Here is a 26,374-nt window from a genome sequence, read left to right as displayed (position 1 = left end):
ATAAATTTTTTAAATAAATAAATTACACTTCTCCCTCCGTGTCCACGGGGTTAGTGACAGAGCTGGCCCGCGAATATTAAAAAACCGCGAATAATATTCGGGCCAGTTCTACCCCTAACCCATGCTTCCCCTGGCTATTTTAAGCCCTGTAAGCCCCCCCCCCCTTAAGCCTTACCTGGTGGTCTAGTGGGTTTTCAGGGCAAGAGCGATCTTCCCATGCTCCTGCCCAGTGCAGATCACTCACAGGAAATGACTGCCTTGAGCTCCCGTAGTCTCTCGAGCCATTTCCTGTGAGTGATCTGCATGTAGCAGGAGCATGGGAAGATCGCTCCTGCCCCGAAAACCCGCTAGACCACCAGGTAAGGCTTAGGGGAGGGCATACAGGGCTTAAAATAGCCCCCAAAATTAAAATGGGTGTTTTGGGTTAAAATCGCAAATAACCGAATCCGCGGATGCTGAAACTACGGATTCATAGGTGGAAGTGTATAGCTTCAACACTAGGGGTTGGCTTCCTTTTGCCAACTCATGCCACACACCATCATCGGATCCTACTTGTGTGCACACGCCATTCAAAAACAATCACAAAATTAAAGTGAAAAACCAAATTTTTTGTCCTCCCCCTCAAAGTAAACGCTCACTTTACAAATAATAATAAATCATTCGTCTTGCATAAACAGAGTCATGATCCCCCATAGAAAAAATGAGAATAATAAAGTCCTCACTTCATCTAGTACTGCATTACGCTTTGCCCTCTGCCTTTGACGGAGGAGGACTAGGCCTGCGATGATGTCAGATGGTACAATATCCAGATCTCGAAAAAACTCTGCAAAGAGGTAGGCAATCTCAGAGTATGCATCCTGCAAAAGAATGAAAGTCACCATGGAATCCAGGACAAAAATAAACATAGCAATTACAGTAACTCTGAAGCAGCATCTTCTCAGATGTGAAATTAAAAACCTGAACGTATAAAAGGAAGAATCAGCACACCCTGCTGTGCTCAAGTGCATGGCATATAAAAATCACCTTCCTTCACTTTACGTTTTCAGTCCACAGCTTTTGCACTGTGTCGGTGAATTCCATAAGTCAGTGATTATGCCTTATACTGGTGGCTAGAAAGATCCTTTATGAAAGTTTTACTCATACTATTAGCACCCCCACTATTCTATTACCTAAATTTCCATAAAGCAATTTGAATCTGTGAGCATCTGGTTCTCCACTAGGTTCTCTATTGCAGAACTAAAGGGAAACATCCTTTATTGGAATCACATCCTGCCTCTTACCATTATCCTATCTTGTTATGTTATGTGCCTTCGACTCGTGTTTGAGTCCTAGCGATTTGATGAATTGTGGATCTAAAAAGAAATTGGTTTTGTGCTAGTCCATGCTTCATCCCCATGGTTGTTTTCAACGTGTTCAGCCATCCGATTGCAGGTCACCCTCTTCGCCTAGTTCCTTCGATCTTCCCAAACATGATGTCCTTCTCCAGTGATCTCTCTTTTCTGATGGTGTGACCAAATTAAGACAGTGGTAACTTCATCATTTGGGCTTTGAGTGACATAGCCGGTTTGATATCTTCCAGAATCAATTTGTTAATTCTTCTGGTGGTCCATGTCATGCCTAAAATTCTTCTCCAACATAAGAGTTCAAATGAGTCAATCTTCTTTCTGTCTTTTTTCTGCAGTGTCCAGCTTTCACATCCGTAACTGACCACTGAGAAAATGAGTGCATTGACAAGTCCGATCTTCATTTGAAGTATTACCTCCTTGCCTTTGAATACTTTGTCGAGAGCCTTCATTGAAGAGCAACTAAGTGCTATTCTGCGGAGTATTTCTTCCCTGCTAGTTGCTTCTTGGTTTACAAAAGAGCCCAGGATATTGAAATCCTTTACAACTTCTATCGTCTTCAAGCTCAAAATCTTCATCATTTTCTGTGTTCATGATCTTCATCTTGTTTATGTTCAGTTCTAATGTTATGACTTTAGGCTTTGACTTTTCTCAGTAGATACAGCATGTCTTCTTTGCTGCTGGTGATGAGCACTGAATCATCCACATAGAGCGGATTGTTTATATTTTGGCCACCAACTTTGAAACCTACACTCTTCTTCCAAATTTGCTTTTCTGAAGATAGTTTCACCATACAGGCTGAACAAATAAGGTGACAAGATGAATCCTTGCCCGATGCCATGCTTTATTGGAAACCAATCAATGTTGCCGTATTCAGTTCTCACAGCAGCTTCTTGATTTTCATATAGGCTTTTTATCAGCTGTTGTGTTTGCATATTTCCATTTGCATTATAGTTCTCCATAGTTTATTGTGATCCACACAGTCAAAAGCTTTGCTGTAGTCAATGAAGAAAAGGTACAGGGGTTTTTGGTATTCTTTGCTCTTCTCCAATATCCATCTAACATTGGCAACATATTGCATGTCAGGACATGACTCCAGAACTTGTTCTATGGCGCATCACACTCATGCCTATATAGGATTGACAGTGCGCAAACTCCTCTTCATACTTACTGACTGTGAATCCTTAGTTCGTGTGCAACAGAGAAAGACTTTGAGTCGTCGCATCCAGCTACTGGCTTGACCTTCCTCCAGTCGGTGCCTATATAAGGGAATAGGCGAACAAAGATAGTGAACAACTGCGCTTGCCAGAGAAAAGGACAAAGACTAGTCAATTCAGACAAGAGTGTAAGCATCACAAAGTGGTATGACATAGGGTTAAACAGAACACAAAAATACAAAGGAACACAGAAATGGAAGTGGCCATGCATACTAGAGGTCAAATAATTCACAAGGTGGCACAGGAACATGGGAAGAAAGAGCAAGGACAACTTTTTACAGGCACCAGATAAGTAAGCAAGCATTTGAATGCAGACATAAAAAGGTAAAATTATAGATGTGGAAGATAATGTATGCCACAGGAAGGCAAGACAAAGCCAAAGAAAGGGGATATCATGGAAGCAAACATACATCAACAAAAACACACTTACACTTATTTTAAAAGCACAAAAGGCAGAAAACAGAGTACACATGAGAAAAATGATAGAAAGGGAAGCAAACAGAGAGAAAACGTGAGAAAAGCAGAAATATAGAAATATGTCAAGCTGATTCATTCAGACCAGTCTGATCACAACTTTCTAGTTCTGTCTGGTTTCCATGGTCCAGATCTCCCGCTCACCGCAGGTTGTATGTACGGAGGTTTCGCTGTCTCCTCTTAGTGGCTCGCAGTTTGACAAAGGTGCGCCCTGTTGGATCAAAGACGCAGAGAACGGTGATGCAGACGCTCAGAATGACGACCCAGTTACAGACCACCATCCCTGCGGGACAGAGAGAAGGAAGAGGCATCAAGTTGGTGGGCTCCCATGCAGGTGTATCACTATATATTCTGTCTGCTTTGTCTTTCCCACCCCTTAATCATATGCTCATGCTTAGTATTTGCCTTCCCTGGTCTTGCTAGAGAATCATTACTCTTTTGGATACAACCCTTTTTTTGAGAAAAAAATATGCGACATAATATCAAACAGTGATGGCTCTGAAACTTCTGATAGGACTGATTTAGAGTTCAAGGACAGCTTGTCTGCAGGCCTGCAGAGGTGATGCCCCTGGAGATAGAAATTAGATTGTGTGTGGTGATTTCTGCCATCCATCAGAACACTGAAGTGTCCCAACAATAGCTCCGTTTGGTACGTACCCAGTGTGACATTCTTGGCAGTGGTGTCGCTGCAAGCAGTGTAATACTGAGCCAACCAGACAATTCCCACAATGGCGTACACAAACTCAATTGCCAGGATGGCTGAAATGGAAAAGGGATATGGGTGAGAGGAAATACACTGAAATACAAAGTGACCATCTGCCAGCAACAGTTCTGATCTCTTCCACAGCTACTCATCAGCAGTTATTTTCCCATGTCCTAAAAGTGTCGCGTGTCGAAGAAAGACTGGGCAAATTGCAGCTGTATATTCTAGAGGAGCGCAGGGAAAGGGGTGACATGATTGAGACATTTAAGTACGTCACAGGTCATGTCGAAGTGGAAAATGACATATTCTTTCCCAAGGGACCCTCGGTCACAAGGGGTCACCCGCTCAAACTCAGAGGAGGAAAATTTAGTGGTGACACCAGGAAGTATTTCTTCACAGAAAGGGTGGTAGATCACTGGAACAAACTTCCGGTGCAGGTGATCAAGGCCACCAGCGTGCTCGACTTTAAGAATAAATGGGACATCCACGTGGGATCCCTACGAGGGTCGAGTTAAGGAACTAGGTCATTAGCACTCAGACTTAATGGGGTGGGTCAGTAGAGTGGGCAGACTTGATGGGCTGTAGCCCTTTTCTGCCATCATCTTTCTATGTTTCTATGTCTAGGTTCATCCACTGTAAGTACCTGCTTGAAGATAGCACTTGATGGCCATAGTGTCTGCACATGTCCCACTCTAACTGGGATCTTTCAGTACAGAAGTATAACATCTCTTCTCTTCATCAACCTAGAATGCCATGCAACAGACTTTCCATCTTTAAACTTAAAAAATAAATAACTAAACAAAAATACCTCCTCCCCTTACCTGAGAAGAAAATCCAGGGAGGTGAGATGTTGTATGCAGCATGGGCTGCTTTTAACTTACTCAGCCATGTATATAGCACGCCTAGTGTCTTTTCCTAATTCTCCATACATTACACATTGCCTAAATCTCTCTCTTTCACCCTGCATGCTGCACATAATGCCTGGAGTCTCTTACCGAGTCTGACATAGAGGACATACTGCATAGAGTCCCGGGGCTCTGTGTACAAGATGCTGCCACGCATGCTTAGCCAAATAATAGCAACTTCGGCAATCATACAGCTAAGCAGGATTCCCAGGTAACCCCTGCCGTGATCCACCAGGTTAAGGGAGCATGTCTCATGAGGGTTATACGTCAATCCAAACAGAACCACTGATAGAATCACAAACCTGTAAAATAAGAGTGTCAAAGGTTGACAAATAGTCAGAACCTAAGTTCTTTATTTCTTAAATTACTACTTCCCTTAATTCTTACAGATGGGCAGAACTGACATTACTTTCAATTGAAATAAAGGAAACAACCTCTGTTTTAAAACTAGTATCAGTCCATGATGACTGCCATTTCCCCTTTCCAACAGTTTCACAAAATATTCATAAGCACGGAGAATCCTCAAAGATGCTGGGCACGATGGACCACAAGTCTGACCCAGCAGCAGCAATTCTTATGTTCTCCATTACTATCAGTCCTTCCTTCAGGTACTCTCCCATTTTTACTAAAGTCTGTATGTTTGAAATCTAGGACTTTGGCTACCCTCTCCTGTTATATCGAACCAAACCATTTGATGATCGCTACTTCCTAGGTAGGCACTCACTCGAACATTAGAGATACTCTCCCCATTTGTGAGAACCAGATCCAGTATTGCTTTTCCCCTTGTAGGTTCCTCTGGTGTTTTCTATTTGAATCAGCTGGTTGATGGACATAACTATCCTACTGGTCTGGAATAGTGGGAAGGACTTGATGGAAAAGGCAATTAACATCTATTTCCTTAAATGTCTTGAAACTAAATTCATTTACAATTCTTGATCTAAAAATATGTTAAGTACCTTTCGAAAAAGAAAACTTAAGAGATCTGACAAATTTGATAAGGAATATTATTCAAAATTTTAGCGCTTGATGTGGACAAACATTTTTGATTGGAAATATATAATCATATTTGTGCAATTATTATATTTGGAGCATTTGTTTAAACAAGATAATAGAGATCCTGTTTATGCTTTGGCAAACAGACTTTAGATGTATCTTCTTCACTGATGAAAAGTCTAAATTCAACCTTCATACACTTCTTGGAAAAGATTTTGTTTTTATTTGTAAACCCTAAGGAAGACTGTGGTATATCAAAAGTAGAATAAGCAGAAAAATGACAGATGTTTCCAGTTCCAGTCCAGTATCACCCATCATAACCAAACAGCTTGAAAATGTATCCAAGATGAGAAGAAATTTAGAAGAGTATGAAGAGAATACCAAGCTAATAACATATGGTTGCGATGCTCATTTGCTGCATCTCCTAGCCAAAGACTTCAGTGTCCCCAAAATAAAACATTGATGTCACTGAAATTGCTAAATACTTCCTTAACAATAATTTTGCTGCAGCAGCTCTGAAAAGAATGGGTGGAACCAAGCTAACGCTCCTACATGATGTTAGATGGAACTCTGTAGTGGACTGTTTTGAGCAGTATAGCAAGAACTGGCCTATTCTGATGACAGCTTGTGAACGAAATCAAGAGAAAATAGATGGAACTGTTACAGCCAAAATCCTCAACACTGGGTTTAAGAGAAATGTTGAAGATATGCTGACGATCCTGAAACTCATTTCTGAAGCTTTAAACAAAATACAGAAAACAGTGGCTAGTACTTTTTGGGTGTTGGCGGTATAGAAAAATAAAGTTATTATTATGTAAAAAAAAAAAAAAATTTCTAGTAATAATCCACAAGTCATAAGGCAGTATCTTAAACACTGCACTGAGAACTAAAAAATCAATACACCCATTGTAAAACTAAACAGGCCAGCATAATAGAGTTTGCTCCTACACAGACAATACTAACAGAAAACCATGTCCTTTTCATCACATATATGCAGAACACAGATGCACCCTCGCCCAGTATGGAATAAGTAATCACAAACTAAAAATAGAAATATGAAGGCAAAAGTTAAACTGAACTGCCAAGAAGCTAAACACTGCATACAACCAACACCACAGAAAGAGAAACAGTGACACGTCCCTTAATACTGTGCAAAATATAGATAGCAGATGTAAATTTGAAACAAAGAAAACCTAACAAATAACAATCATCACTTTACAAATTAACAAATACAAATGAAACAAAAAAAATGGAAAATAAGAAAATACCATTTTATTGAATAAATACATTTTTCAGCCAGCTTTCAGAGGACAAAACTTCCTTCCTCACGTCAGTACAGTATACTGCTGTTATGGTATCCTGTCCTGACCTGAGGAAGGAAGTTTTGGTCTCCAAAAGTTAGTAAAAAAATGTATTCAAATGAGTCCAATAAAAAGATTGTCCTATTTACATTTTCTTTTCTAACTGTTTATCAATACAGCTACAATACTACTTTATTCTAAAGCAGTGTACTGCAAATTTTTCCGGCTGGCAGCACACTAAATGCAGTGCCCCGGCCGGAAGTCAACGCGATGACATCACGCGCATGCGTGACATCATCATGTCAATGTTCACGCAAGCGCAGAGACCCGTCTTGCTGCGACCCCACCATTACAGGGATCCGGGAGGTGCAGGGAGAAGAGGAGAGACGCCGGCCATGAGGAGAGTCATCCGCACTGGCTGCGAGAGGCACGTCCTGTAGGCAGGCAGCCGGCATGGACGACTCTCCTCCTCGCCAGTGTGTCGTGGCATACCAGAAATTTCAGGAAGCACTTGGTGTGCCGCAGCACACAGTTTGCAATACACTGTTCTAAAGCAACAAAAAAATATTTTTTCTTCCTTTTGCCAATTCTGCTTTAATCATCTTCTCTTCACTCTCTTCTTTTTATTCATCTGTCTTCTCTCTCCCTTCCATGCAGCAACTGCCCTTTCTATCTGCCTCTTCCATCCACTCCAGTTTATGAACGCTCCCAATTCCATATGGCATCTTCCCAATTTCTATGCCCTTCAATAAAACTGTCTATCCTGTGCCCCTTCTCTTCTTTATACAATTCTTTTCAGCTTCACCCCCTCTCCATTTTTCACTGTTTCTACCCCTTTCCCCATGCTCTGGCATCTCTCTCCTTTCCTTCCCTTCCATTTCTCCCCTCTCTTCCCCCTCCATGCTCTGATATCTTCTTTCCTTCCTTTACCTCCCTCCCTTCCCCCTGGTCTGGCATCTGTCTCCTTCCCTTCCCCATGCCCTGACATCTTTCTCTCTAGGGTCTGGCATTTTCTTTCCCTCCCTTGCCCCTGGTCTGGTATCTCTCTCTCCTCTCCCTTCCCTGGTCTTCCTTCTCCCCTCCCTCCCTCTCTTTCTCTATCAGACCCCCCAAACTTGCCTTTTATCATGGGTAGTGGCAGCATTCACAATTTCCTGCTCTGCCTGTGTCGGGCCTTCCTCTCTGCCGGGTCCCGTCTACTTCCTGCTTCTGTGAAGGCAGGACCTGGCAGACAGGAAGGCCCAGAAATTTGTGAATGCTGCTGGATAAAGTTCCCACATGATGCTGGCCCTGGGAGCAGCCCCTTATGGGTTTGTACCCTGGGCGGACTCTGCCCCACCTTGGTACGCCACTGACAGAAAAATAGCCATTTTATTGCTGATGCTGTTGAAATTTGAAAGCAACTTAGTGAGCACTTAAAAACAAAACTGCACAATAACAGAATTAAAAGTACAAGCACTACAAAAACAAATGGGACAAGCTAATTTTCTTGCAAATATTATCAATATCCAGTACCAGGGTCAAGCCTTAAATGTTGAAGAGAAGTTAACCATGACATGGGTATCCAGGAATCATCAATATGTAATACCAAGTATAATAAACTTCAGAACCATTCAATAAATATGTGCTTGCCAATGATGTTTTAAAGAAAGTCACATTTGGATTTAGAGACGTTAAAGTAATGATTTCACGTTTAACAGCAGTAGCTTCTTCTGATGGCATTGAAATAATATTCTCTTCCTTTGGACTCATTCATTCCAAACAAAGAAATCATTTGAGACCTGAAGATGAGCGAGTTACAGAAGACATTATTTTAAGTTTTTCATGTGTAAATCTGGCTGATGGTCTAAGTTTTTTTAAGATAATTTGCTTAACCATACGAGTTGACATGGATGATTAAAGCAAATAAAGAATTCATATGCTATAATATTGTTATTTTGGTTAAATAAAACTATTTAAATTGTTATAAAGGTACTGATTTTCCTACTTTCAATAAAGCACAGCAGAAAAGTTGTCCAAATATGAATGATTAACCTATTACACTGGAGATAGTTCACCTCACAATAATTTCATAATTATCTCTCTATTTCTAATCCAAATCAGTAATTTTTTTGATATAACTGTAAAACTAATCTGAAAAGTTATTTTTCAAAAAAATGAAACATTCATCTGGTTGTAAATATTAAGATTATATCAGCAAGAATGATTGCCTCCTTTACAAAGCCGAGCTAGCGGCTGCCGCACGGCAACAGCCCCGAAGCTCTTTAAATCTCTAGGGGCTTTGGCGCCGTTAGCTCAGGCTTTGTAAAAGGAGCCCTGAGACTTTCTGACTAATGATTTAAATTGTAATGCAACTCAATTTAATTTAAATCAAATTCACCCTGGATAACATTATTAAAGGTTAAAAGAAGAAATGCATAGCTCTCCCGTTCACCTAGTTTTAGCATGTTTCACTTACCAGGTGGTATGAAGGACAAAGAGGAAGATGCCCGGTAGGACAAGATCATCGCTGCCAACAGACCAGCGCCGGCGGAAGACTACAATTCCCGGCATAGCTAGGAGATCCAATGACTCTCACCGCACAGGACCGTCACCACCTGAAACAAAAGGCTGAAAATTATTACAGTGCTTCAGTTTATATCATCTTACATCAAAAAGATGATATTCCCAGGTCCCTACCATATAGTTAGGCTTCCCTAGTTTTCATGCTCATTTTCATGGAACCTTGAGACCATAGGTTTGCAACCAAGTCCTCAGGACATACCCAGCCAGTCAGGTTTTCAGGAAATCTACAATGTATATGCATGAGATAAATCTATATGCACTGTATAGACCCAAGGACTGGATTGAGAATTACTGGTACAGAGTGTTCCCTCAAACCCACTGTCCTAGAGTGGCTTATCACATTGTGGGGCTCGAAACCAAACAAATTCCTAAGGGAAGTTTAGGTACTTATCTTGATAATCTTCTTTCCAGTAAATAGGCACATCATTATTGAATCTATGGGTTGTGTATCTGATTGAGAGACCTGGTGTAGACAGTCATTTACATTTTTCTGCTCTGCCTCCCCTCACTCTATGCTGAATCTTCTCAGTTCTTATCAAAGCAGATGAAGGCCCCAGAGAGTAGACATAAGAGGGAGAGATACGGGGACTCTCCACAAGCAAACAAGACTGTTCTGCTTACATAACAACATTTAAACACAAAACATTCAATAACATTTGTAACATACATGAGATGGAACAAACAAGTTTAACTACTTGGGTGCAACTTGCGTTAATAGTCTTGGGATTCTAGAAAGTACACACTTGTAATTTCTGAACAAAGGGTCTTTCCTATTCCTGACCTTGCTGGAAAGAGGAAGAACCAAGGCATCTGGCAATATAGACATGACTTAAACAGAAAGCAGGCTAATGTACATCTGTCAGGTTGGGCTTCAAGAATGATGTGCCCATTTACTAGAAAGATGATTATCAAGGTAAGTATCTAGTGCAATAGGCACATCATTCATGAACCTGTGGGATGTACCAAAGCAGTCCCCCGAGTCTAGGGTGGGACAGAAGAACCTGCTGAAAGCACCAAGGATCCGAACATGGTATCCATTTTGGCCACTGCATCCACCCTGCAAAATTTCTTCAAGAGAAACTGCTCTAGAACCTGCCCAGGATGATGCTCCACTCCTAGTGGAGTGTGCTTTCAGTGAGAAGGGGGACTGTTTTCTACTCTCGATATAAGCTGAAGAAATGGCCACCTTCTGAAACCTATACATAGCTTAAACTTTAAAATTATCTATACACAGCTTAAAGAATTTTAAATAACTCTCAAATTTAATTTGTTGTTGAATTTTGCAATTTTATAATTTCAATTATAATGTGCCATGAAAAAAAAACATTTGCTTGGTTTAGTGTGCCAGAGCTAAAGTTTGAGACACATTGTTTTAAAGCATTCATGTTAGCATTATGTATGTTATGACAGGAGGTAGTTTCTTACATAAGGTTGGTTACATTAATGAGCTTTTGTATGATGAATAATTTCACAATGTTCTACTAGCATGCTTCTATATACAAAGTTCTTTGGTGTTTGAATTTTTGATCTTATGTTTTATATTAACTGTTTGTTGATGAATTTTATGCTTGTTTTTCTGTAAGCTGCTTAGTTTTAGCCAGGGTATGAATGAATAAATAAATAAATAAACTCCTTGATCTGGCCTTGTAAGATAAGAAGCTACTAATTTTGTTAGCACATTTAATAGATAATATCATGACAGAAATCTACACCACAAAATTCAGTATGACTTAAAACTGGCCTCATTCCAGTATACTAAAATACTTGTCAGCTCAGATTGTAAACCACCTTGAATTGAGCTGCAACTAAGGCAGTATATCAAGTTTAATAAATGAAAAACAATTGTATAATTGTATGAGGTGTATGAAGTGCTTAACAGACACATAATAAAAAGTCCTTGTTTACTGGAGCTTACAATCTAATAAGAAACAGACTAGGCAAAGGGCATTTAGGTTAAAATAGTGGGGCAGAGCGGGGCAGCTTGAGGACAAGGAAAGGAGTCCATGTGGGGAATGAATAGGCTTAAGTTTTAAGAGTTGCTTGGGAGGAATATTTTCAGCTTGGATTTGAACCTGGAAAGGCAAGGGTCACAGCTGTGACACGGTGACAGAATTTGTCACTGTCTCCATCCCTGCGAGAAAACATCCCTTGTCAACCTCAGTCTTTCTACACCAGCATTCTTCAAAGCAAGGCTTGAGGGTTAGTGGCTTTGCTCAGTCATACTCTGATTCTTCCCTCTCCTTAAAGAACGACAGGGGAATGGTTTCCTGCGGTTATCCTCAGGGACTGAGATGGTGACAAATTCTGTCACCGTGTCATTAATGCACACCAAGTCAGAATTCACAGAGCTGAAATGTACAAGTGGAGGAAACAGGCATTAACAACAGTATCTTGTCCACCATGCGTGTTAGAGAAGAGGAAATAAGGTGCTTCAGAGTGAATGAATTTATAAGCAAAGATAAACAATTTGCAGAATCAAATAGGGAACCAATGTCGTGATTAAAAAGATAAGTAATATGATCATATTGGCAGAGGAATACAAGTCGTGCTGTTGAGTTTTGAACACACTATAACAGACAGATCTTTCAGCAGTAGGACATAATGAGGACGTGAACAGCCATTCCAGTATAATGTTCACACAAGGAGAAATGTGTTGCAAAAAGCAATACTTTTTGGCTATGTTGTGGATTTGCAAAGAGAAAGAAAAGAGGAATCCAACAAAAAAAAGCCACAGCAGGAGGGAGTGGGCATCACTCTTGCTGATTTTTAGGAAAGTGGGGAAGCGGAGGGGGTCAGTTCAGAGGGTACCTATAGGAGGGGAACAGTGCAGGGAATTATGGTGTCAGGAGGGAGTGGGGGCATGCCTCCTGCTGATTTTTTTGTTCCAGGGTGTTTGGGGGGGGGGGGGGGGGAAGGTGGCATAGCATTTTTTCTTTTTTTTTTAATGGGCACATCTTTTTAAAAGGCAGACCTGTTGGATTTTCTGGGTTATTACTACTGATCCAATTCTGATATGCAAGGTTAGGCCATCAATCGGATGGCTGGTTTTAATATTAATGATCTCATTTGCATGCCAGAATCAGTGAATATACGACCACACAGAAAACCAAATGGTGAACTGTTTTGTGAAAAGGATTTGCAAATTCATTTGGTCGCTAAACCAGTCAAACTGGTTTAGTGACAATTATTAGACTATCCGAGACTTTCGTATTTCTAACTCCGAGTCCATTGAGACTCATATTTGTCTTAGTGCCTGGTGAATGCTATGGTTCACCGATCCCTCCTGTGCCACTGAAGACTGATATGTCCTGAAGAGATTCCGGGTGCGTCATGAGAGATTCCAAGACATGGGCATCGCGGACGCAAGTCTGCCAATGTTATGAGCATCTATCTACTTTAGTTTCACTACTGTTACAATTGTCCATACTTAGCTTAAAGAACTCTAATTTTTTGTTGGTTTTGCAATTTTATAAATTTCAATTATAATGTGCTGCAAAAAACCCCCATTTGTTCCATTTAGTGTGCCAGAGCTAAAAAAAAATTTGAGAGATACTGACAGAGTGTGCATAATTGTTGGAAAGCTGTTCCCCTGGTGCTTTTGTAAATGTAGGGGAATGTTTTGAGGTTCTTCCCTATTTCTGGTAGTAAACCCAATATAATACCTCTGCCTGAATGTCCTGAAGGGTTACAAAGCATTAGGGGTTAGTCACCTGTAGTGCCAGCATTGTTAAGTCAGGGAAGCTGTTCAAAGGGCCAGTGTTTGCCCCTTGAGTTTTCCCTGTACGTTGAGCACCATGTTTTTAGACAGATTTTTGTGCCTTAAATTTTTATTCTCAAAAATTAGAGGAATGGGAACTTATTTTGATAATTTTTTTGCTATCTGGTTATAAATTATTCACATGACTGTAGGGCTGAAATTTCAACAGCTTCATGAACTGCTGATGGTTCTCTGCTGCCAGATCTGGGATCTAAGCTGATGCTAGTTTGCATTCCCCTACACAGTGCTCACTGCCCAAGGCACCAGCCTCTCTATTTGATCTTTTTGTGGGTCAGGTCTGGACTTATTAATGCTGCTTCCCAACCGTTAAGCTTATGTATGGCTACATTGGAAACTTCATCCCAAAGGGCAGAAGGTTACCGATGTTTCTAGGGAACTCAGGTCTCCAGCTCTAGTTCTTGATTTCATGGGGAGCCACCCTAAGACCTGACCCAGGCCACTCCCATCATACTGATGGCTGGATACTAGGATCTAGCCACGTTGTGCTGCTTTTTGGCTGCACTTTTTCTTCCTTAAAAGCAACTACATCTGCTAGTACTGTATATGCTTTGGTCCCTGTCCTGCCCTTTCTGCTGCCTTTGTTTTGAGCAAAAAGGAACCATGAGGAACACTCCAGATTTGCCCTGGTCCCCAAGAGGTTTCTGTTGTTATTGCTACCAGCTCTAGGTACAGAGAGCCAAAAATGTTCCTGCCCAGGAACCTGCATGCACCCCCCAACCCTTCCCTAGGTCTCAAGTACCTAGCTAGATCCCAAGTAGTGGAAAATAATTTGTCCTTTATAGCTGCACCAGACTCTGCATTCATGATTGTCTTCCTGGCTATATACCGAAGCTAAGGAGTTAGTTGCCATCTGCTGGCAAGAGGGACTTAATCCCATTCATCTGAACTGATTTGGCAAGAATGAAGTGTGTAATTACGGTAGGCCTCCAGGCATGCTTAGCATCACCAACTGACCTAAATGCTCAGAAAGCCCTGAAATACGAAACTGAACCGTCATAATAGATCTCCATACTTAAACTTGTACAAGTCTTTCAACAAAATACTGTAGAACAGTGTATCACAAACTGTGTGCCACAACACACTAGTGTGCCTTTTGAGATTTTGAGTGTGCCACGGCTCACTGAGCAGGAAGAGAGGCCTATGTCAGCTGACTTCTACCATCACATTGCACGTATCTGCCGGGACTCCTGCCTTCCTCATCTCTGTGCCCCTGGACCAGCAGCGGCAGCTCTGTGTGCTTTTAACTTTGGTACACAGCTGCCGCTAGCAGTAGGTTAGCCCGGTTTCATCAGGCAGCCTCGGGGCCTTTGCTAGGCCAGCCAGCATTGCATCATCGAAGCAGGCCGGCCTAGTAAAGGCCCCGAGGCTGCCTGATGAAACCGGGCTAACCTACTGCTAGCAGAAGCTGTGTGCCGGAATTAAAAGTACACAGTGAGCTGCCGCTAGCAGTGGCAGGAGAGGTATTGTTGGACAAGGAAGGGAGAAGGGGTACTGCTGGACATGGGGCGCAGGGAAGGGAGAAGGGGTACTGCTTATCAAGCAGCATTATGGGGCAAAGACCTGGAAAAACTAATTACGCACGCAAATAACTATGGTGAATTTAGGAAACGCCTAAAAAAACATATCTGTTCCTGATTAGTTTTTCCAGGTCTTTGCCCCATAATGCTGCTTGATAAGAGAGAAGATGTTGATGGTTTCTTTTAAATTTACATCATCTACCTAGGATCTGCACAATCTCTCCCATCACAATCTCCCATCCCAACCTCTTCCATAACAACTGATCCCTTAAACTAATCTCCAACTATGTAAGTTCCACTCAATCTATAGCATCTTTCTAATCATTGTAAACTGCATAGAACTTCACGGTCCTGCGGTATATAAACTGTTATTATTAGTATTATTACTATTATTTATCAGTACGCAGCACTATACATTAGAACGTTCACCCCTGAGACGCAGCTTATGGGACAGCATTCTGAATTTCACTGCCAGCACAATTAGGCGTTTGGGGAAAAATTCTAAAACCGACGCCTACACTTTAGGTGTCGGTAGGAGCCCAACCAGCGCCTAGATAAAAGGCACTGGAATCACAACTAAGTAGGTGTTTTAGACCACGAAATGCCAAAGTAGGCATGGCCAACATCAGAAGTGGCATTAGGCGGACTAAAGTGGCTACCTAGTCGCAATTCACGTCACTATAGGCGGCTGAAATATAGGCCCAGAAAACCCTGGTCTACATTTCAGCTGCCTCTCTATGCCATGAGATCCAAAAGCCAGTCCAAAGCGGCCATAAGCTGATCACAGGAGGGGAATTTATCCCCAATCAACTGAGTTGGCAGGATTCCCTGAAGCTGAGGCTTCAAGGAGTCCTGCCGGCTCAGCTAATCGGGGATAAAATTCCCTCCCGCAATCAGCTTTTGGAAGCTGCAAACTGGCTTTAGGATCGCCTACATTTCAGCTACCTATCTTAGCTGTTTAGGCACAATTCTGTAACCAGCGCTGTCATGTGATTGACACTTGAAGGTGGTTGCTGACATGGTTGCCGGTTACAGAATCCAGGGATTTTTTAACAGAACTCTTTAAATTTGAATAGTTTCTGTTCAGAAAACTTTTTTTTTTTTTTTTTTTTTACTTTCTGTCCTGCCTTGTCTTGGTGACGGATGCCTTGCCTGGTTATGAGAACCAGGAAGTACAGCGGTGCATTAAGATGAGAAAGAAGCTAGAAATCAATAAAGAGAAATCTCTTGTCCTGGAACTGCAGGTTCCCTTTGTTGTCTCAAGGATTTACACAGCTGCACTGCATCTGGTTTCATTGTTTACGCAAGGACTATATACTACAATGAAAGCCTCCAGGTAATACAAAGCTTTGAAGATGAACTCCCTGTAATTCAGATTATCATATTCCCTGCCCTCAGGGTCTCAGAGCAGAGCTAGCTCAATCTCACAATCATGGAATAGCTTTAGGCGTGTGTAACATGATGGTTGTAATACAGCGTTTCTGAATAAGAGTTGGGATCAAACAGTACAACAGTCTGATCAGTGAAGCACCAGCAGGGACTTCAGCTAGGGCATCCTAGGGCCAGAACTTTGCCTTAATTCAAACTGCTCAAGGATTTCCACTCCATCTTCAAAAGAGCTAGTGGAATAGCCTTTAAAAAAAGATACCATAGAATACTCTTCATCAGGCTGCCTGCCTGCTTCTCTTCCCCCAACTTCAACAAAGCCCCTTTCCTTGTCTTGTTCATGAAAGCAATATTAAAAAGTTTGCCCCTCCACCAGCATCCGACTTTAAGAAACACCCAAAACATTAGGCAACCTATGATCCTTCCCCCCCCCCCCACACACACACACATATAGACAGACACAATACACCATCTTTATCTATGGTTAATTATCTGAGACAGAGTTTAAAGCCGATAAGCCAGAAAAATGGAAAATAATTTAAACTTCTCTGGCGATTCAGTGTTTCTAAAGATGCTCCACACAGACACTCAAAAATGACTAAGGCATATATTTACTTTTTAGCTGCCAAGAGGGAAAACAAACAGTAAATTGATCCTTTATTTTACACCACTGACTTCATCACTTTCCAAACTGTACCTAACCCAGAACAGAGGAGAACATGGCAGAACAAGCCATATCTCAAACTTAGATTTTACTGACTTTTTTTATTCTTTCTAACCCAATGGATGTTGGAAAGAAATTATGTACAGTAGAATCTCAGTTAACCAGTTTTTGGTTAACTGGCACTTTCACACAACTGGCAAAAAAATTTGCTGAAGGGGAAAGAAAAACCTCATCCTCCGAAGCACCAGCGGTTCTGAACTGTGAAACCCCTCCTTTCCCTCAAGCTCCAAAGCAATAGAAGCGGCGGCAGTCTTGAGCCACGAACCCCACCTCCCTCTTGACCTGAAGCACCAGCGCGGCAGTGGTCCTGAGCCACAAAGCCCCCCCTACCTCCCTCCAGCCCCGAAGCAGCAAAAGCATGTAGCGATCCTGAGCCATGAACCCCCTCACTTCCTCCCTTTCTTACCTGAAGCGGCAACTGGTCAGCAGGAGGCAGTGCTCAAACAGGCTGCTCGCAGCCAGACTTGGCAGGGCCTTTCCTCCGATATGTCACTTCTGATGCATCAGACGCAAGGCCCTGCCGGGACTGGCCGCGAGTAGCCTGCTTTGAGTGCTGCTTTGTGCCGACTGGCTGCTTCTTTAGGGAAGAGAGCGAGGGGGTTAGGGGTGCGCTGCTTCTGGGCTTGAGGGAGGGAGGGGGGCTTTGTGACTCAGCAAGCATCCACCAATTCCCAAGGGGACCAGATAACTGAGATTCTACTGTATAAGGAGATGAGAATGTTTGTCTGTCTATAGATTTAACAAATCAGGCCCAGTATTTCACATGGGACAAAAACAATGAAAAGGCACATCAAGTTTGAGAACGGAACAGATGGGTCTGGGAAGTTCAGAAAAATAAGCTTCCCCACCCTGAAAAATTATCCAATACATGGATCTTTTCCAGTTAAGCCCCGCCACTAATGGAAAAAGTGGACGCGCCGAAAGTTAAGCCCCGCCACCTTTTGCCAGCGCACGCAACCTTAACCAGTGAAGTTCTCAGCACAATGGCCCCACAAAGCGGCACGATGTGTATAAAGTAAAGTAGGGGTTCCCCCCCCACGCCCTCCCGTCGGAGCACCCAAAAAAAATTATAAAAAAGAGGATATGAAACTTAACATTATAAAAAAATAGGATAAACTGTCGACCATTTTTTTAAGGGCTCCGACGGGGTGTGTGTGTGGGGGGGGGGATCCCCCCCACTTTACTTTCTACAGATCGCGCTTCTTTTTTATAATTTTTTTGGGTGGCGGGGGTTAACTTTTTGGCGGGCTTATCTGGAAAAGATCCCAATACATTTCCATAGAAGTATAAAAACTTTGATTTAATAAAAATATAGCAGTTAGGGAATCGCTCATTTCAGAATGCCTCTTGCCTTTCTTTTTTCCTCTCCCAGTCACAGACACAATACACACGCACAAAAGACAGATACTGTACAGAAATGCTCAGAAAGGACTGAAAATGAGGAGTTCTGCGTGCTTTATAACCCCCCCCACACACACACACACAACCTGCATTTTACTTCCTTCCCACCTGCCTCTACTCTGGCACACCCCTAACCCTGATGGGCTAACTTGGCCATTTAAATGTACAGTACATTTCATTTTTTTTCTTTTTGTAACCTGTGAAACCTGACTGAATCATATAGCTTTCTTATACATAATCGCTAACTAATATTGCAACTTGTAATTATACCGTAAAATCCATCCTCTGAAATCTGTTCATAGTGACATCTAATGCTTTAACATATCATCAGTTTACTAAAGTGAATTAAAACACACAACAGGTGAATTAGTATGCAATATTACCGCACAGTTGCATGCTAATTCACTTGCTAAATGCATGGCCTGTTATGAGCTAGGAAATGGGTATGGACTGCATAATTTAGTGCAGGTGTACCTACCACCTACTGTATATAGCAGGCGTAAGTGCCTTCATACTTTTCTATGCCTGTGTGGTTATGTGCTGGGAACACCTCCAACAATCAGCACACAGGATTTGCTCTTAACATGCATTAAATTCTTGCATTTACCATGAGGTCACTTTTAAAGTTTGCTACACTTTAGTAATAAGGTTTTTCATTTTGTTTTACTATTCTTTCCAAACCAATAGAAATTGCAAGTATCATATTATATGGATCATACCAGCAGCAACGCAACAGCAAAGATGACCAATGACCAAAGATTTTTATGAAACCACAGTCAAATTCTCATTTCCTTTGAGTGAAAGGAATAAAGCTTGTTGGTAATATCTCTCGCTCCTTTTCCTAGTTACCGTATTTTTCGGACCATAAGATGCACTTTTTCCACCCCAATAAGGGGGTGAAAAATGGAGTGCATCTTATCGACTGAATACACTGCAGCCCCTCTCCCCTCCCCAGTACCTTTTTAGTGGTGGTGGTCCAGCGCGGTCTCCAGGATGGCTGCCTGTGTCTTAGAAGAGCGACGCACAATGCAGGAGCACGACCTTTCCGCTTCCTGCCTGGTCGCACTGCTCTGTGATTGGCTGGAGTGAGTTCCTGCATTGTGCGTCGCTCTTTTAAAACACAGGCAGCCGTCCAGGAGACTGCGCTGGACCACCGCCACAAAAAAAGGTACTGGGGAGGGGGAGCTGCAAGCGGCTTCTGGTGGCTTCGGGCTTCCCAGCACCAGAGGCACGTACATGTAGAGGAGGAAAAACCAAGAAGAAAAAAAATTCTAAAACCAATTTTTTTTTCTTGGTTTTTCCTCCTCTACAGGTGGGTGCATCTCATGGTCCAAAAAATACGGTATATGAGAACTCTTTTCTCTCTCCAGATTTTTCGTAAATTGATGAACACAATGCTATTTCAACAGTTTCTGGGAAATGGGAAAGGAGTGTTAGTTGTCTTTTGTTTAGTAATTCACATGTTAGTTAAACCGATTTCCCTGTTTAGATTAGATGCTATTCAGAACAACCACTCCCCTTTCCCTCCAGGCCAGAAACCTATACACAGCCACAACAGACACGCACATGTACCTAGAGATAGAATTCTATGACCCAGTCACAAGGAGCTGCAGTGGGCGAAAAATATCAACAAACATGCCATCAATTGCAATTACAAATCTTAATTGAAATGCAGCCCTAAAAATAATAAAGAATGAAAAGTAATGGAAAGATAAGAAATGCAAACTGAAAAATTACACATTAAAGAATCTAAAATAGTATGAACAATGGCTATAAACAGCCTTACGGTTTTCACGGTCTACTTCAGAAAAGCAAGCCTATTTGGTTTATTAACCAAGCCCCCCTCCACCCTCCCCCTTTTACAAAGGTGATTATTGTGGAGGGCCACAATAATCGCTCGGTTCATAGACAAAACTGCCGAAGACAAAGACGCGCGCCGACAACTGAGCGTAAGACGGAAGTGCGCGCCGAAGAAAAAGAGTGTTTTTAGGGGTTCCGACGGGGGTTTCTGTTGGGGAACCCCCCCCCCCCACTTTACTTAATACAGATCGCAAGCGCAGCTCCTCATAGTTCAATCTTCTGCTCTGCTGCAACTTCCTGTTTTCGGTTGGATCAGAGTAGAAGATCTACTGAGGAGCCGCGCATGCGCGGCTCTTTGAAAGCGTGCCAGTCGCCGAAAAAGAAAGCCGGCAAACTAAGGTGAGGTAGAGAGAGGAAGCTGGTTAAACGATCGAGCCGGCGTGCGGGTGGGCGGGTGGGGGCTGCAGGTACCGCGCGATCCTTGATGCCTCACTGCGGTGACAAGACCATTCACCGCTCCACGGGGCGGTGAATGGCCTTGTCCCCGTCCCCGCAGAGGCTGCTATTTTTCATTGCCCGTTTTGGCAGGTTACCCGCGGCTAAACGCGGTAGCCGCGGGAAAACCGCCACCATGTCATTCTCTAGGTTGGCACTCTTCAGCTTGGAAAAGAGACAGCCAAGGGGGGATATGATTGAGGTATACAAAATTCTGAGTGGTAAGAGTAAATCGATTTTTCATCCTTTCAAAAAGTACAAGAACCAAGGGATACAATGAAATTAGATAGAAACACTTTTAAAACAAATAGGATGAAATATTGTTTTCACTCAAAGAACAGTTAAGCTCGGGTGCTTGTTGCCAGAGGAGGTGGTTATAGCAATTAGCATAGCTGGGTTTAAGAAAGGGTTGGACAAGCTCCTGGAGGAAAAGTCCATAGTCTATTGAGATAGACATAGGGGAAGCCACTGATTACCCTGGATCGTTAAAATGGAAAAAATTGCTACTATTTGGGTTTCTGTCAGATACATCTGACCTAGATTGGCCACTGTTCAAAACAGGACCCTGTATGACTATTCTTATGTTCCATATACTCCTATGTTCCAAATGCTCCTTCTGAAACCCTCCAATCATAGGTTCTAATTTGGCCACCAGGTGTCACCATTGTGTCATCCTACCCTTTATCCCAAGGGTGGACAATCACAGTAGTCAAGGGCCACAACCCAGTCGGGTTTTCAAGATTTCAACAATGAATATGCATGAGATTGATTTGCATACAACAGAAGCAGTCCAAGCAGATTAATCTCACATATATTCATTGTGGAGTTTTTCAAAACTCGACTGGGTTGCGGCCCTCGAGGACCATGATTGCCCACCCCTGATTTATCCCCAAGGGATGTAACTTTGCAGCTTATTCAGCCCTGGCTGCCCAGGGAGCAGAAGGCCTGAGTCAGGAATTAAACTGTGCTATCTTAGCATGACAGTATATTGTACTACCACCAAGTCACCTGGCTCACTTGATCTCAGTCAATTATGTAAACTATGCGACTCGTATATTAGACTTGGCAAAGACAATAGGAAATCTGAGCATTTAGCTTTGTTTTTAGAAGGGCAAAGTTTGATAACGGTATGCAGCTCCTTATGCACGCAAGACAAATTCCTTGGAACTGAAAGCAGACTCTCCCCTGATGTGCAGAATATGAAGCACTGGTTAGGAGTTTGTTAATGATGCTTTAGGGCAGATGATTTATTCATCTTATTGTTCCTCTGCTGCTGGCTCAATTTCTCTATACCATGCTGGGCCCTGAGGACCCCCTCTGTACCGACTGCATAAAAGAGGTTCCAGATTTTGCTTCATTTCCAGGTGTTCAGTCAGTCCTTGCAAGTACATGCTAATCATTTATCTGTGCAACCTTGCCCACTGTAGAACTTGCTTCCGCATAGCTGCTTTCCTTGCCAACGCTTTCCACCAGCTGAAGTGCCTGGAGAGTGAGCTCTACTATCAGACAGCCTATTGCAATAAGAAATCACTGCAAAACAATGCAAGCACAAAGGGTGGAGATGACAGAGAGAGAATTTTGCCAGCAATCTCGGGGAATCCAAACACGATTGGCTTGAACCCCGCTGTACACATTTTTCTTGGCCAAAGGAGTTTTCTATTTGTAAAGTGGCTGGGACCTCAGCAGCAGAAATATATTAGTTGCAGATCAACAGTGACAGGTCTAACGACGCCTGCGCTTAAAATCTGTGGTAAAAGGATAAGTTAAATATATGATTGGGAAAGTCCAAAGACAAAGCAAGCATTGTAAGAAGCATTTCCTGGTATGGTGGTAAGGAATAATGCAAGGGAATCACAATAGCCTGTATGTTCTTAGAGTTTCTGGATATATAAACGTAAAATAATATAAAACTTTTAACTCAGATGTCCCCAAACTGTAGCCTGAAAAGCTCACTGTCTATCCCACCTTACTTTTCCAGCTTGCGGTCCAGTTCAGCTTGTAGAGGAATTTATATTTTTCATACATACAAGAGTAACAAAAGGCAGCAAGGCTGGCAGTGTTCCCAGATTCCAACAGCTAAAGAGAACCATGGTAGAGAAGAGCATGACGACAACTCGGAGGAAACCACCCCCCCCCACACACACACACACACACATACCACCAGTTGAATCACCAAGTTTCAAGTTCATTTAAGTCTTGATATACTGCTTTTATAGTCAAAGCGGTTTCCAATTAATATAGTGTTAAAAAGTTTAAAATATAAAAAAGTTCAAAGTTACTAAAACGCATGTGAAAAACTGCAGGAAGATCTTAGGAAACTGGAAGGCTGGGCGTCCAAATGGCAGATGAAATTTAATGTGGACAAATGCAAAGCGATGCACACTGGAAAAATTAATCCGAATCATAGTTACCGGATGCTCGGGTCCGCCTTGGGGGTCAGCGCAAAAGGTGTTATCATGGACAACACACTGAAATCTTACGCCAAAAAAAAGCATTTCAGCGCACGCTAAACCCGCGCTACGCGGCTAGAACTAACGCCAGCTCAATGCTGGCGTTAAGGTCTAGTGCGGGCGGCAATTTAGCATGTGCTATGCAGCTTAGTAAAAGGAGCCCTAAGAACGTTATAATGCCTCTGTACAAATAACTTAAAAACAATCCACAAAAGATGTAGACAGTCACAAAAGTGACCCACAGGCTAGAACATTTATGCCTCTAACGACTTGGATTTTTTTGTGACTTTTAATGTTTTTATATTTAAGATAGCCAAGGACTCTATAAGACCCCTGAGGAAGGCATTTTTATTTTGCCACAACACGGTCCGTGTCGGATCATTTTTATTGTATACATCATTTGGGTCCCTTGTGACTGCATACGAGTAGATTGTTTTTAAGATTGTAGTTCAATAAGCGTCCAAATAACTTAAAACAAACTGGTACATCCAGACATTTTTTTCCACAATCATTTTTTTTTTTTTTAATGTTTCAAAGTTTACAACCAACCATTGAAACAGCAGCATGGAAGCAAAGGCTTGCTACGCCTCAAGCCCAGCAACTGCTGCACCACTTCGGTGCAAACATAAGAACCAACGTGCAGTCTGAAAATGGTGATTCATGTTGTTTGCAAAAGCAGCCCTGGTAATCGATTTACACAGTCCTGCACCTCCTGTAATGATTCAAAAGGCTTTCCATCTGCCATCCTCCAAAAATCTTTAGCACTGCTGGAGAGAGAAACATAAATCCAATTTTGAACTCACGTAAAACACTGCAGACAAGCGAAAAACCTGCGCCGCTTCAAAAGAGCTGGTCAATAACCCTGTCGTATTTCAAAGAGAGTCTCTCTTCTGTTGGTACAGGTGCGACAATTCTTCCTTATCAACATAATTATGAATTCTCGCAATGACCACTCGAGGACGAGGTTCCCCCACGTTCTTTCGCGATCCAATTTTCCAGAATATGAAGAAGCTGCTTCTCAGGAATCATCCCACAAAAAAACGCACATTATTGTGTCACAAGCAGTTTTGCCTATTTCACGGCCTCTTCTTTAAATTTGGGCTTGCAAGGTGCTCAGCTACAGGCGTGTGGTTGTCGTCGAGCCTTCTATGAAAGAAATGTGCTGCTCCAACTCACCAGTCTGGCGTGCGGTCTCCGCCAGCAAGAACTCCACTTTAGAAATCTGCCCCGAGAGCTCTTAAGACGTGCTTCCATAGCCCTTGTCAGCCTTGGTGATGGGCAGAGAATGGCACAGCAGCTGGTGTGCTCGCCAACTCCATCTTGTCATCTCTGCAGCAGGGTTTATCTTTATCTTTTTCTAGACAATTTAGTTGTCATTCTGTCCATATACTAAGCAGAAGTTCTGTGCAGGCTATACGTGGCCAGATCAGCAAATAAAACTAAAATTAAGTATGAGAGCAAGGGCAGAGTGGGAAGGCCCAGAACACCGGAGCTACATGTTTGAGCTGCTCAAAACATCAAGTGATCTCCAGCAAACCAGAAGTATAATATTGCATATCCAAGTCCAGATTCCCCACAGCTTGTCAGATTTTTCAGGACAAACACAACGAACATTCATGATGTCAATTTGCATACACTGGAAATGTCCACTGGAAACCTGACGGACTGTGGGGTTCCCTGAAGAGGTTTAGGAAGCCCTCTTCCAGTCACTGGTAGCTCCCATAGCCCAAGAGCATAACAGCACCATCTGTTATCTATTCAAAACAGTCCATCTACTCCTGGAGTTCAGATTTCTTTCTCTGATCAGACTGCTTTCTGATATTTAACAAAACCTCCACAGACCCAATCAAGAAGTTTAAGATAGGATTAAAGGGGTTTTGCATTAATTCCGTCTCAAGCTATTTAATCTGTTTATGCAATTCTGATGGAAACAAGAACAGGATAGACTGGAGAAGTGAGAAGCTGGCAGTGCTGCTGCCAGCACTGGGTCTCTCAGCATATTAGCAGTATTAGCAGCTTGGGCTAATGTTTGTGAGTTAAGCTTAATGCAAAGAAATGTAAGGTGATGAATTTGGGGTGCAGAAATCCAAAGCAGTTGTATGAGAGAGTAGGCGAGAGACTAAGGTGGACGGACCAGTAAAGGCCAGAAGGATGCTAAGTTGTGTTGAGGACGGACTGAACCAGCAGAAAAAAAGGAGGTGATAACGCGGTTCATGAGGCTGCATTTGGAGCTCAGTTTTGGAGGCCATAACTTGCCAACGATATATTGTCACAAAACTGTTCAGAGAAGTGACGATGTATGAGAAGACACTTGAAGACTTGGATACATGTGCCCCTGGAGAAGAGGTGGAACAGGAGAGATATGATACATTGAAATTCTTAGAAATAAAACAAAAACATAAAAAGGGGGGGGGGAAACCTTTTTATTGGACTACCAATGTAGTTTATGATTAGCTTTCAAAAGGTAACCCTCTTCTTCCTCAGATACGAGGAAAGAAGTTCATCTTCAAAAGGTAGGCACTGGAAATGCAGACCAGAGTTTTCCAGGCCTTCATTTCTGGTGCCCACCTTTGATGTGAATCAGGCCTCCATAGGCGCTTTATGGCGCCTAAAGCCAATTCCAGCATTAGACACACCTATGGAGGCACAATTCTGGCGCCAAGTTTTTAGGCACTAATAGGCGCCTTGACAATCAGTGAAAAACATTGTTTAAATGGTGTTTTTCACCGAGCTTGGGCACCTACTGGCGCCAGAGAACCCGGGCTAGAGTATTTCCTCTCACAAAAAAAAAGTTACAAAATTAACTTTCATACTTTAAAGAATAACACCCCCCCCCCCTCAAAAAAAAAGGCAGCATAGATGGTGCAGGTTGCACCAGGGGTCAACTACAACTCCAAAGTTGGGGGTAGGGGGTGATAAGTCATACAGAATCACAAATAGAACCCCGGTCACAATTCAGGGCAAATCCGATTGGCCATGCTGGTCATTAACTACGTTCTGTCAAAGCTTTGCATTTCTGGACCATCTTCTGCATCGAACACCATGTCAAACAGAAGAAAATGTTCTTGTCAGTGGTGAAATAAAATGGTAGGTTTCCAAGTTACATGATATTCAAGTGAAGATAGAAAACCAAAGCAATGGAGGAAGGTTAATATGTTCCAGTGTTCTTCTTTATGACCAATTTACAGACTGTTGGAACTAGCTTGCAAACAAGCCAGACCAGTTTAAGTCACCTGACTCATGTTAATTCAAGAGACAATTATAATTATTAGGATTAGTAGAATCTCTCTGCAAGAGACATGCATGATGGTATCTGGTTGAG

At 42.3% G+C, this 26,374-nt stretch overlaps 1 protein-coding gene across 3 annotated transcripts in view; it reads right to left on the bottom strand.

The window, feature by feature from the left end:
• Positions 1-26,374, bottom strand: part of DAGLA (diacylglycerol lipase alpha) — a 98,125-nt gene that overhangs the window by 57,755 nt on the left and 13,996 nt on the right. For 2 of the 3 annotated variants that reach the window (XM_033928507.1, XM_033928508.1), the window contains exons 2-7: positions 9,395-9,533; positions 4,733-4,944; positions 3,692-3,793; positions 3,179-3,317; positions 2,515-2,602; positions 723-857 (exon numbers count right to left, since the gene is read on the bottom strand). In XM_033928507.1, coding sequence (XP_033784398.1) covers positions 723-857; positions 2,515-2,602; positions 3,179-3,317; positions 3,692-3,793; positions 4,733-4,944; positions 9,395-9,489 — 771 coding nt within the window. In that variant the 5' untranslated portion in view covers positions 9,490-9,533. The remainder of the gene's footprint in view (positions 1-722; positions 858-2,514; positions 2,603-3,178; positions 3,318-3,691; positions 3,794-4,732; positions 4,945-9,394; positions 9,534-26,374) is intronic. The other variant, XM_033928510.1, reaches the window with a different exon arrangement.

This window comes from Geotrypetes seraphini, chromosome 19 (genome assembly GCF_902459505.1).
Source record: "Geotrypetes seraphini chromosome 19, aGeoSer1.1, whole genome shotgun sequence".
NCBI classification, from domain to species: domain Eukaryota; kingdom Metazoa; phylum Chordata; class Amphibia; order Gymnophiona; family Dermophiidae; genus Geotrypetes; species Geotrypetes seraphini.
Note: the sequence above shows the minus strand (reverse complement) of the source record. Positions and strands in the feature narration are given on the sequence as shown.